Source organism: Mercenaria mercenaria, chromosome 3 (assembly GCF_021730395.1).
Source record: "Mercenaria mercenaria strain notata chromosome 3, MADL_Memer_1, whole genome shotgun sequence".
NCBI lineage: Eukaryota > Metazoa > Mollusca > Bivalvia > Venerida > Veneridae > Mercenaria > Mercenaria mercenaria.
This window is the reverse complement of record NC_069363.1, coordinates 96,108,854-96,122,058: the sequence shown is the minus strand read 5'-3', so window position 1 is coordinate 96,122,058 and position 13,205 is coordinate 96,108,854. Positions and strand designations below refer to the sequence as shown.

The window sequence follows — 13,205 nt, the reverse complement described above, 5'->3', positions numbered from 1 at the left end:
TCTCTAGAGATCATACTTTTCAATGGATCTTCATGTAAATTGTTCAGAATGTTCACCTTAATGATATCTAGTTCAGGTTTGAAAATGGGTCACCTGCCATCAAAAACTAGATCATTAGGTCAAATAATAGAAAAACTTTGTGACCTCTCTAGAGGCTATATTTAACATGGGATCTGTATGAAAGTTGGTCAGAATGTTCATCTTGATGTTGTGTATGTCAGGAACGAAACTGGGTCAACTGCGGTCAAAAACTAGGTTAGTAGGTCTAAAAATAGAATAACATTGTGACCTCCCTAGAAGCCATATTTTTCAATAGATCTCCATGAAAATTGTCAGAATGTTTAACTTGATGATATCTTATTCTAGGTCAGGTTTGAAACTGGGTCACTTGCGGTCAAAAACTAGGTCAGTAGGTCTTAAAATAGAAAAAACCTTGTGACCCCACTAGAGTCCATACTTTTCGATGGATCTTTATGAAAATTGGTCAGAATGTTCACTTTGATGATATTTAGTTCAAGTTTGAAACTGGGTCACGTGCCTTTAAAAACTAGGTCGGTAGGTCAAATAATAGAAAAATCTTTGACCTCTCTAGAGACGATATTTTTCATGGGATCTGTATGGAAGTTGGTCTGAATATTCATCTTGATGATATCTAGGTCAAGAACGAATGGGGTCAACTGCGGTCAAAAGCTAGGTCAGTAGGTCTACGTCGTCTGTCGGTTAACATTTGCTTGTGACCACTGTAGTTTGAGATCCAGCCTTGAAATTTGTATGACATGTACAGTTTTGCACACCAATTTTAAACGGTCTTTCAGAGACCATAAATGTGACCTACTGATCTACTTTCTAATATTTTAGCATCAGTTTGCCATTTGAAAGATTCACGGTCATCAATGACTTCTGTTTCAAGACAGTTTAATTATATTTACTTGATGTACTAAAGTGATTACGGGTCACCTTACTGTGACCTTGACCTACTGACCTACGTTCTTGTTTTTGTAAGATACAGCCTTGAAATTTGGATGATATGTACAGTTTTGCATACAGATCTTAAAAACGGAACTTCAGTGACCATGAATGTGACCTAATGACCTACTTTCTCAATATTTTAGCATCAGTTTGTCATTTGAAACATATGGCTCATTTTACTCATGTGAGCGATTCATCATGACCCTCTTGTTTCAAAATCTTAACAATATGAGCAGTTTCATTTCATTAGAACATATGAGATTTGGCAAGAACAACAGTTTTAATAACAAAACATCCACACTTCAAAGTCGCACTTTCTCTTTGTCAAATTAATATCATTTAAGAGTTGCTCAGAAGAAGGATTTGGCATTTGCCACAGCAATTTAGTCTACATGTGCTTGAAAATGACACCATTAACAAGTGACAGAATATCGCACAAAGCGTCAATCAGAGATATATCATTTCTATGCGTAGCCGTTTTCAGGCAGTTAGTAATGCGAACAGCGGACATGTCGAAAGTGTGGGTGTTGTTATTTAAACTGTTATTGTTACCAAATCTCACATGTTCTAATGAAATGAAACCACCAATATTGTTATTAAGATATTGAATTGATGGTATACAGTATTGTTTTATTTTCAACGAATTCTTAAAACATATTTGAAAATTATAGAATCTAGGTGACAGATTATAAAATGTCTATGAGTGTAGAGTTGGTTTGACTCCTCATTTTCAAACGATGATTCTCGGTGTTCATTAGATGTTTTAACGCCAATGTCACCGACTTTCAACCACTTGCCCCTCACCGCTGTTGGTTCAAAACCTAGCTGGTTGTGTGCAATTCTGTAGCTTGAGGCAGCCACCAGGCATAGCTTAGGTAATCAGTAATGTCTGTATTTCTTTCTACCCAATGCATTCTAATACAATAAAGTAAGTCTTACTTTTCATGACATAGTATTATATATTTACATCTTCGTGCAAACATTTCATGAAGAAACATGAGAGACTACACGTAAAAACATAGGAACAACCAAATCCTAAGATTTTTGTGTTTAGATAGCAGTGTTACATAACTTTTAAAGGAATGACCATTTGGTATATGACTTTAAATGGTTTTGTACGATCTACAAAAGATGTAATAAAAAGCACAAAAACATTTTCCGTAGCAGTTTTCACACAATATAAACTGAAACCTAATTTACTATCTGACTGCTGTTAACTAACAGTATATTAACCTGCTTTTGTCTTTATGCCTATCAGATCGTACCTCAGCCCAGTTAATTTAAAATACATGGAGACTATACCAAGTTTGGTTTAATTTAAAAAATGGTGAAATACAGAATTTCCTTCTATACAAGCTTCCTTGTTAGTCCCCTACTGGTTGAAAACCAATTCCAGGGGCAACAGGATTGTGCTTTTCCATCCATCCGTCCGACTTTCAGTCCACATTCGTCTCCGGTCCATAACTCTGTTGTTCATAAAGAATTCTAATACAACCTGGAAAAAACGTTCCCCGTAAAAAGACCGCTTGTCTTGTGCAATACCAAGATAGCTCATAGGTCAAGGTCACAACTGGAGGTTAAAAGTCAATAGGTTTTTTTTCCTGCCTGGTCTGCAACTCGACTTGGCACAAATGTTTCCTATAAGGCTCGTTTCCGGTAACATGCTAAAATAATTAGGGTAGGTATGTCGGTGGGGGTGTTTTTAGCTCACCTGTCACAAAGTGAGCTTTTGTGATCCCGCAGAGTCCGTCGTCCGTCCGTGCGTAAAATTTTGTCATGGGGTCTTTATGAAAATTGGTCAGAATGTTCACCTTGATGATATCTAGGTCAACTTCGAAACTGGGTCACGTGCGGTCAAAAACTAGGTCAGTAGGTCTAAAAAAGAAAAACCTTGTGACCTCCCTAGAGGCCATATTTTTCACAAGACCTTTATGAAAATTGATCAGAATCTTCTCCTTAATGATATCTAGGTCAAGTTTGGAAATGGGTCACGTGCCGTTAAAAACTAGGTCAGTAGGTCAAATAATATAAAAACCTTATGACCTCTCTGGAGGCCATATTTTTCATGAGATCTGTATGAAAGTTGATCTGAATGTTTATCTTGATGATATCTAGGTCAAGTTTGAAACTGGGTCAACTGTGATCAAAAACTAGGTCAGTAGGTCTAAAATAGAAAAATCTTGTGACCTCTCTAGAGGCCATACTTGTGAATGGATCTTCATAAAAGTTGGTCAGAATGTTCAACTTGATGATATCTAGGTCAAATTCTAAAGTGGGTAGCATGCCGTTAAAATCTAGGTCAGTAGGTCAAATAATATAAAAACATTGTGACCTCTCTAGAGGCCATATCTTTCATGGGATCTATATGAAAGTTGGTCTGAATGTTCATCTTGATGATATCTAAGTCAAGTTTGAAACTTGGTCAACTGCGGTCAAAACTAGGTCAGTAGCTCTAAAATAGAAAAACATTTTGACCTCTATAGAGGCCATACTTTTGAATGGATCTTCATGAAAATTGGTCAGAATGTTCACCTTGATGATATCTAGGTCAGGTTTGAAACTGGGTCACTTGCCGTTAATAACTAGGTAAGTAGGTCAAATAATAAAAAAACCTTGTGACCTCTCTAGAGGCCATATTTTTCATAGGATCTTTATGAAAGTTGGTCTGAATATTCATCTTCATGATATCTAAGTTAAATTCGAGACTGGGTCAACTGCGGTCATAAACTAGGTCAATATGTCTAAAAATAGAAAAAACCTTGTGACCTCTCTAGAGGCCATAATTATGAATGGATCTTCAAGAGTCGGTCAGAATGTTCACCTTGATGATATCTAGGTCAAATTCGAAACTGGGTCACGTGCCATCAATAACTAGGTCAGTAGGTCAAATAATAAAAAACCTTGTGACCTCTCTAGAGGCCATATTTTTCAATGGATCTTCATGAAAATTGGTCATAGTTTTTATTTTGATGATATCTAGTTCAAGTTCAAAACTTGGTCACATGAGCTCAAAAACAAGGTCACTATGTCAAATAATAGAAAAAACGATGTCATACTCAAAACTGGGTCATGTGGGGACAGGTGAGCGATTCAGGCCCATCATGGTCCTCTTGTTTTAGTAAGTGGGACTTTTTCGGAAATTATTTTAGTATCAAAAAATGAATAAAGATAAGGGGATTATGCATTTAGAGCATCAATATGTTGATTTCTAACATCACTGACCATGTTTAAAGCATATAAAGTGTTGTGCTACAAGAAGTTAAAAAGAATCTCCTAGGCTATAAAAACATTCAGTGTCTGGCAAAAAATAAGGATAGATCGATATACCAGAATCAAGTACATGTACATATTTAACGCCTAATGAGACGATGCTAATCATGTTCATTCAATTATTCTGTCTGTCTATTTTTAGCACATATGTTCCCATAATCATAATGATACGACTTGTCACCCGCAATATCCAGAGCCCTAACTTAAAGGTCAAGGTCACTTTGATTTCAAAACATTTCCTGTCTAGACTGTGAAATATTTTAGTTAAATTGTCTTGTCCTGTCTGCTGCTTTTTAACTCACTTGAGCTTTATCAGAATATTTGTCTTTAATCTATGAATCTGTGTCATATTTTGAAACTGGGTTACCTGAAGTCTTGAACTAGATCACTGTCAAATTATCCAAAAACACTCTAGAGGCAACCTTTTCTAATTGATTATCATTAATATTTAGCAGAATGTTTGTCTCCATGAAATAAAGAGTAAACTTATGTATGTTAATACGTCCGTAAATTGTGCCCCCGCAATAATCCACTTAACCACAACAGTTAATAACCTCATTAAAGCTGATCATAAAACTTGCGTCAATCGTTTATTTCATCAAGGCAACATACAGATACATCACTAAAGCCTAGGTCAAAGTCAAACTCGAAGGTCAAACAGCTTAAATTTGTTTCTGCTCCATACCGTCAAAACTACTGGAAAGACACATAGAATTAGTATCCATCATTTTAGCAAGGTAACTTGCAGAACACAGGTAGGTCCAAGGTTAAGATCTCACTTTGGGTCAAAAGTTTTGGATCATTAAATGGCTTCTTTAAAACATCTTCTTGCCTACTTCATATCGCTGTAACCCCTTGGAAGATGCTCACAAGACAAGCATCAGTTGCTTACCGCATAATAACTTCTTAGAGAACACATGACCCGGATTACTAACTCCCAAGGTCAAGGTAATCTTTACAGGTCGGAGATCAAGCAGCTTACATTTGTGTCAGACGCATATCTCTTAACCACTGGAAGGATTTTATAAAAATCGTGCCAATGTTGACCTCTTACAGCACACAATATAGGTCAGAGGTCACGATCACACTCTGAATGTCAAATTTCATTGTCATTTTTACTTGCTCTATATCGAAGTGGCGTATGGGTGTATTATTCGTTTAATGACATCTGTAGTTGTGTGAGGCGCGACATAAAAGATGTATCTAGCTATGTAAGCTAAGTCTTTTTTTCCGGATATGACTCTATCATCTGTCTAAGTATGCTAAATGGAGAACACTTGAAAGTACATTTTATTTTAGCTTTAGTAATGAAAAACGTGATTCAAAATAAGTGATACATTAGGATTTATGTAGCTTAATTTCTTTGTGTGACCAGAAGGCGATGTTTGCATTCAACGCTGACATTAAAATTATTTAAGGTGATGTAATTAGTATGGATGTGAACGGTATTGTGATAATGTGTTGGGTTTTAGTCTTTATCATCTTGTCACAGGAAACTTATGTTAAAGCTATACGAGATAATCACGTTTGTCACGAGTCTGGGACGTGTGTGAACTGTAGCAACCGGAATCTTTCGTACGTTCCGACACTACCTGAAAACACAGAATGCCTGATATTTGAAAATAACACATTACCAAATGTTACGCAAGGAACATTTAGTAACGTGAGTAAACCTGAAAACATGTTGCAATTACATCTTTGGCATAATGGCATCACCTTTCTATCAAAATATGCCTTCGCTGGATTTACCCATCTGAAATACTTGGATTTATCTGGAAATAAAGTTAAGAATGATGAAATTAAGCTACTTCTTGGGAGTACTTCCTCAAACAATCATCTAAAAACCTTAAAGTTAAACTCGATGATGAATTTGTTGATTCAAGAGGATACGTTTTCACTGATGAATGAAACCCAGCTTACTGCTATTCATCTTATGGACAACAATATAAGAAATTTTTCTCAGAGCATATTGAAAAAGCTGCTTAACATCAGGACTCTTGTTCTGGATATCAATTTACTACAGGATTTGCAATTTCCGGAAATGGTTAATCTGTTTGAACTGAGACTGAACCGTAATAGGTTTTACCGTGTTCCAAATTTTTGTTCGACAGACACAGATTCTTCGTCTTTAGTGCCTAATTTAGGCCATTTACAACTCAATTATAACAAAATATCTAGTATCACCGACAGTACGTTTCAGTGTTTAAGAAATCTAACGCATTTTGGTATAGAAGGAAATTTTTTATCTCTGATTCCAAACGGTGTTCTGTCACGAACTCCTAATATTATTCTTTTCAATGCAGACCAAAACACCGGACATAAAGCACATATTGAGCCTAGGGCTTTTATATCACAAACGTTACAAATTCTTGAAATTGGCTTTGACGGTGCTGCGCAATCGATATTCGTTTCTATTTCAGAGACGTTTAAGCATTCACCTAACCTAACAACATTAGAAATTAATTATATCGATATGTTTAATTTGTCAGATACATCTTTGTCTAAACTCCTTTTGCCTCTGACAAATTTGAGATACTTTAAATGTTATATGTGTCAGATTAAACATGATCCAATAGTCTTCCTTGAAAACAAGCACTATTTAACCAAGATAGATCTAAAATCGAATGAGATTAAAACAGTCAGCGGTGACACATTTAGAAATAACATTTTCTTAAAAAAGTTATACTTAAGTCGGAACAAAATTAGTCACATGAAAGAATCAAAGGAGTTCTTAGATAAGTTAGAGGTTGTAGATCTTTCAATGAATCCTTTTGTGTGTGATTGCGAGTTGCAATGGTTGATATCATGGTTTCAGAGTAATCGCCATACAAGGATTTCTCACCCTAACAGATACACATGTTCTTCTCCATCAAAACTGGCAGGGACGCATATGGCAAATATCAAATTTACCTACAGGCAATGTCATCCATTTAGTACTATGGAATGGTTCGGTATGATAGGTGGACCAATATTTCTTGTAATAGTAATTACGTCCGTTGTCATATATCGCAATAGATGGAATATAAAACATTACATATATCTTATGAGAAAAAGACGGAACTATATGCCAGTGGGCGGAGATATTTACGCGTATGACGCATTTGTTGCTTATAACCAAGACGACTCATTGTGGATTCGGGTACATCTTATTCCAGTCTTGGAAGAAGGACACAATTTGAAACTATGTGTACATGAGAGAGACTTCCATGTTGGCGCTTTTATCAATGATAACATTGTAAACTGTATTGGTGAAAGTAAACAGATTATACTGATTATGTCTAATGCATTTGCCACAAGCGGTTGGTGTATGTTTGAATTGAAAGTTGCTCTCTCAAAACATATTGAAGACGGAACAAAAGTCATCCTTATTATACTAGAGAAAATACAAAACCGAAACATGAGTAAGTCGTTGAAAATTCTCATGGAAACAACGACCTATATTGAATGGACTGAAGATCATGCTGGGCAAGACCTTTTCTGGAACAAGTTAAAAGACGCTTTAGGAATTTAGAAACATCTGGAAGTGTCAGGGCCATATAACAGCAAAATGAAATTTCATGTTATATTTAAACCATTATGTATATATAATATTATATTGTATTATATAGATTTAAATCCTGATTTTCCAACAATTTTCCTAATCTTTATTTTATCTGTAGAAATGTTGTATCATGTTATGCATATTTGAATAAAAATACTTTTTAAACTTAACAATTCCTGTATAATACAATGCTAACCTGCATATCTCTTTTCGGTATATATATCCCACTCTTATACAGATATTGACATGCATGCATTTTTAATATGTTGAGATATTGTTTGAAGTATGATATCTCACTGATATTATTTACATTATGTAACCACCACAATATCAGTGACTTCATCATCCACTAAATAGTGACTATCATGCAAATACATAATCCTTGTAAATACTGATTTTATCCAAAAGAAGATCCTTGGAAGCAGACGAAATAATGGCACAGTCCATTTTGACGAGTAATTATTAAGTATACCCCTGTTTCCCTCGCGAGCATAGACTTTCATCTCTTTTACTGTGAAATTTTGGAGTATCTTTAGCAATGCATTGCGAAATGAAAACAGCAGTTATATATTTAAATACTTCACAAGTACGTTTTTATCAAATGAAACCTGACCAAAGTGGGATTTAAAAACCAAAACCGATAAGGAAGTTATTATTTTTGTAACGGAACGTGCATCTTACGCACAATGTAAGATATTTCAGGCTGACTTACGATGAAAAATGACGCTTTCTTTTTTTCTTCCTTGTATCAGCGTTCCAATCATTTTCTGGTACTGAAACTGAAAAAATATGATGAATATTATTGATAAAACTGCTATATTTTCTAGTCGAAATATTAATGTTATTGACTTTCCGGCACTAAATTTATGCTTCACAACCGTAGCGGGCAATCTGCAGATGCCTTGCAATTGAAAGAGGTTTATACTATGCATTATTTTAAATTTAATTTTGATAGCTACAAAAATAGATTTGTTATATTATTTGCTCTATTAAATAATGTCCGTAATAACTTAGAGATACAGTAGATACCTATGTTATACTCTCGCTTGAGCTTCTATGGCCAAGCTTGCATAGCATTTAGGGCCATCACGTCTATTTTCTGTTGTTATGGAAAGTCTCATTGTGTTTGCAAAGGTTTCACAATTTATTTTGTATAGATTTGACTTTATAAATAAAGTTATACATTGCTTTGTGCACTTAAGTGGGCATTTTTATTGTCTGGTCATGAAATCTACCCCGATTGATATTTGTACAGTTTGTTTATATCTCAGTGGACTTCTCTTATCCCCATTAGTGAGTTGTTCCACCATCCATTGTGTATCGTCTGTTAAATTTAAAGGCACTGACCTCCAGATCTGGCTAAAAATAATCTTTCTTTCAAAATGAAGTTTGGTCATATTATGAACATCACAATATGAGTTTTTGTTTCTAAAATATTTTAAAAATTCCAAATCAAGAAAATAAAGACATTTTCCAGTCATCGTAACCAATAGCGCTATAACGGAAGTAGAGAATTATGACTTCAAATTATAGATAATTATAATGGAGACCGTCTACCTGGAGTAAAAGCGTTACAAACACTTTTCGTTTTTTCATCGTAAAAAGTTGTAGTAAAACAGCAAATTCTCATGTGTTTCTGTAACATATAGTGTGTCAGTTATTAAGTTTTAAAACCTTCTTATGAAATATAGCATTTTTTTCCAGATATCTAAAAAAATTGTATTCGAACGATCTGGAGGCCAGTCCCTCTAATGGTATATATAAATAAACATTATTTCCATTTCTTCTTTCATTGGCCGGATCTTTCAATACATATGCAAATATCTGTGATGGGCACGTTTATCATAAAATGTATTATTCCTTGATCCCATCGATTTGTGATTTCCCATCGATTCGTGACGTCAATAAACGTCAAGAATTGACGCTCGTGCCGCGACGTACGTCATCCGAAAACTACGCAACTTATAGCCTACACTCAGTTCAACAATATATTTATCAAAAATGCGCAATAAGCAGGTAAACAGTTAGTATTAGACATTTCTAACGTAAACGTAAGTCGGAAACTGATTACTGAATCCGTAAATGTTATTTGCAAATAATGGTCTAAGGGAGACACTATTGCATTACTATTGGATGAAATTGTCTCCCACAGACCACAAATTAGCCTAAAATTTTGCGGATTCAGTATTCCGTTTCGTAATTACGTTTACGCTAGAAAGGTCTATTTGTAATTAATATGTAGCAAATTTTCAAAACATTTGATAAATCTGTGCTTTTACCCCAAAATTTTCTGTTTTATTGCCAGATTTTGTGTATTTTTCTGCAGCAGCGTCCTTCCCAAGTTGTCTGCCCTTAGGAGGCAGTAAACAGTTTTGAGTTGTTAGTGTCGAATTGGCCGGGTGAAATTTACAAATAAGAGGCAATTTAGGGAATGAAGTGCATATTTGAACTTTTAAATAATAATAATTGCTAGAATTGAAGTTTCAGCGGCTAGAATTGAGTTTCACTTATTTAAAGAAAATCAGTTGAGTAGCCTTGATCTTGATAGTATGACATAATGACTTGCAGGAGCGTATACATGCTTCCTCTGAGCTAGTGGGGTTGTCATTTTAGCAGGGGCCTCAGGAAAACTGGAACAGTGAAAAAACGGTACGGATGGCACATATATTTGAGCTTATTTTCAGATTTTACACAAAGGAGTCCGACACGTGTGGGTCACCTTAATATGGCATAATAAATAGTCCTAAGGAACTGGGGGCAAAAACATTGGTCAATAGATATATAACTGTGACCAGGGAAATTGCTCTCTATGGACCCTTCAACTACCTCACTCTACAAAACCCCCAAAAGTTTTAACACGCTTCGTTGCATCCATTGTTTCTCTCTGTGAATTACAGGGCTATGCATTGCCACTCATGAAAACACACAACTTTAATCCATGCCTTAAACGATGTTCATTTTGTCAAGCTTTGTATGTCACAACAACGAATAAATTTGGATCCATTTACACGCGTTCTACACACGGAATGCATCAGTAAAATGACTCTTGAACGCAAATTGTCGGTAAAAAAGTGCTACAGTCCGATAAACAAACATATTTACTAACACTCACTCACCACTAATGTTATATTTATTTTTCACTTAACACAGACGAAAATCAGTTCCAAGTAGATCTAAATTTTAATAATATTTCCCCCACCATCCTCCATCCCTACTGGCGCGTGCTATTTGACAGAACGGGTGATGTAACAAGTGATTTTAAAGCGCTTAGCCAATCAAATCATTTGTTACATCACCGGTTCTGTCAATAGCACGCGACATGGAAAATGGAGTATGTTGGCGAAAATGTTTTGAAATTTACTTGGAATCGATTTTTGTCTATGTTAAGTGAAACAGGAACATTTCAACAGTGGTGAGTGTTAGTAAAATATGTTTGTTTATCGATCTGTAGCAATTACTCGCCGATAATTTGAATTTAAGATTCATTTTACTGATGAATTCCGTGTGTCAAACACGTGTAAATGGATCGAAATTTATTCGTTATTGTGACATACAAAGCTAGACAAAATGAACATCGTTTAAGGCATGGATTAAAGTTGTGTGTTTTCATGAGTGGCAATGCATAGCCCTGTAATTCACAGAGAGAAACAATGGATGCAACGAAGCGTGTTAAAATTTTTGGGGGTTTTGTAGAGTGAGGTAGTTGAAGGGCCCATAGAGAGCAATTTCCCTGGTCACAGTTATATATCTATTGACCAATGTTTTTGTCTCAAGTGCCTTAGGACTATTTATTATGCCATATTAAGGTGACCCACACGTGTCGGACCCCTTTGATTTTACAGTGTTACTGGAGTATGGAACAGTGTAGCAGTTGGGGCTATCATTTTTAGGGAATTTTCTGCAGCGATGTGGGAATTGGCAAATTTAGGTTTTTCGTCATCAGTTTTCGCGACTGGGAGAGCACAAAATTCAGGTCTTGTAAACAGAAAACTAGATATTAGAGATGTATTGTAGATGGTTTGTAACGATAGACATACAGTGATGTTAATGTTGCAATATTTTTATTTCAGGTGTGTGGTTACAGACTTTTGTGTGAGGTTTGAAAGTTAGGTAGGCGACTCTAGGCCGAGAAAACTGTTTACTGCCTCCTTAATCTTGATCATCGGGGTGATTTACGAACATGTACAGGGTCGTCCTAAATTTACTTTCGGTTATTTCATCAGAAAATCCAATTAACATTCAATTAGAATCTACGTTTTTATAAAACTTTGCCTATTAAAAAGTGGCTTTAATTAGGGTAAGTGGCTAGGTAGGCGTTGTTTTCCCCAATTTATAACAAACTACAAAAATTCATTAAAATTTTACTTTTAATTTATAAACATTAGTAACGACGACGATAACGATACTTTGATCATTTGTTGATAACATAACATAATATCGGCCGATATGATATGAGTGTTTAAATACGGCGAAATAAACAGGTAAATCACAAATTTTTAGTAAATAATAAGTCACAAAAATGCAATTTATTTAACTTATATAATGATCCTTTATAACAAAGTTTATTAAAGCCGGCTACCTTGACTTCCGTGTTCATATATGCTATGTATATGTATAGAACCGCCGGAACCGGCTACGTGGACTAAAGGTCTGGGTAGCCACTGCCTAGTTAAAAAGGATCATATTATACTGTTTTTCATAGTTGATAATTTTAATTAACTGGAGTGAATAATACTGCAATAAATAAAACTAAGTTAAAATATCAAGAATTGGTGTAATTTTTTTATGAATAAGTGTGCATATGGATGCCCTTACACGTATCGTTGCAGAATAATCCGCCAAGAGTTGAGAAAAAAATATCGTAGGTACACCCCAGAGGCTCTATTAAAAGCCTATCATCTCGTTAAAGAAAAGGGAGTAAAAGTTCAGAAAGCTGCTAGAATGTTTGTTGTTCCGTCGCAGATATTAAGGGATCGTGTATTAGGGCACATTAATGCTGAAAGTTATTGCATTTGTGGCGAGACATTGTTTACACGTGAAGAGGAACAACAGCTGGTTGAGCACATGGAGACCTTAGCAGAGCTAGGTTATTTTTACAGCAATGTAAGATTACAGCAGCTTGCAGCGGAATTGGCCTTTGAATTGGACAAAAAAAGCTAAACAAGGCAATGAGTAACAATTGGTTAGCAGGATTTCTTAGACGTTGGAATGATCGCTTGACCTCTCTTAACCCACATAGACTTGAAAGTACTCGAGCAAAGAGCGCAACCCCCGAGGCTTTAGAGAAGTACTTCGGTAACTAGAAGGAGGTTTTGACAGAACATGACTTACTAGACAAGCCGCAGTTCATTTACAATCTTGATGAAACCGGACTGCAACCAGAGCACCGACCACCCAACGTTATTGCCAACCCTAAGTCGAAGCC

The 13,205-nt window shown here is 35.5% G+C and overlaps 1 protein-coding gene across 1 annotated transcript; it reads left to right on the top strand.

Moving 5' to 3' along the window:
* Window positions 1-5,427: 5,427 nt before the first annotated feature.
* LOC123523953 (toll-like receptor 2) lies at window positions 5,428-7,953 on the top strand. Its single transcript, XM_045301751.2, has one exon. The coding sequence runs from the start codon at window positions 5,672-5,674 to the stop codon at window positions 7,748-7,750; it is 2,079 nt and encodes a 692-aa protein (XP_045157686.2). The 5' UTR covers window positions 5,428-5,671; the 3' UTR covers window positions 7,751-7,953.
* The last annotated feature ends 5,252 nt before the right edge of the window (window positions 7,954-13,205 follow it).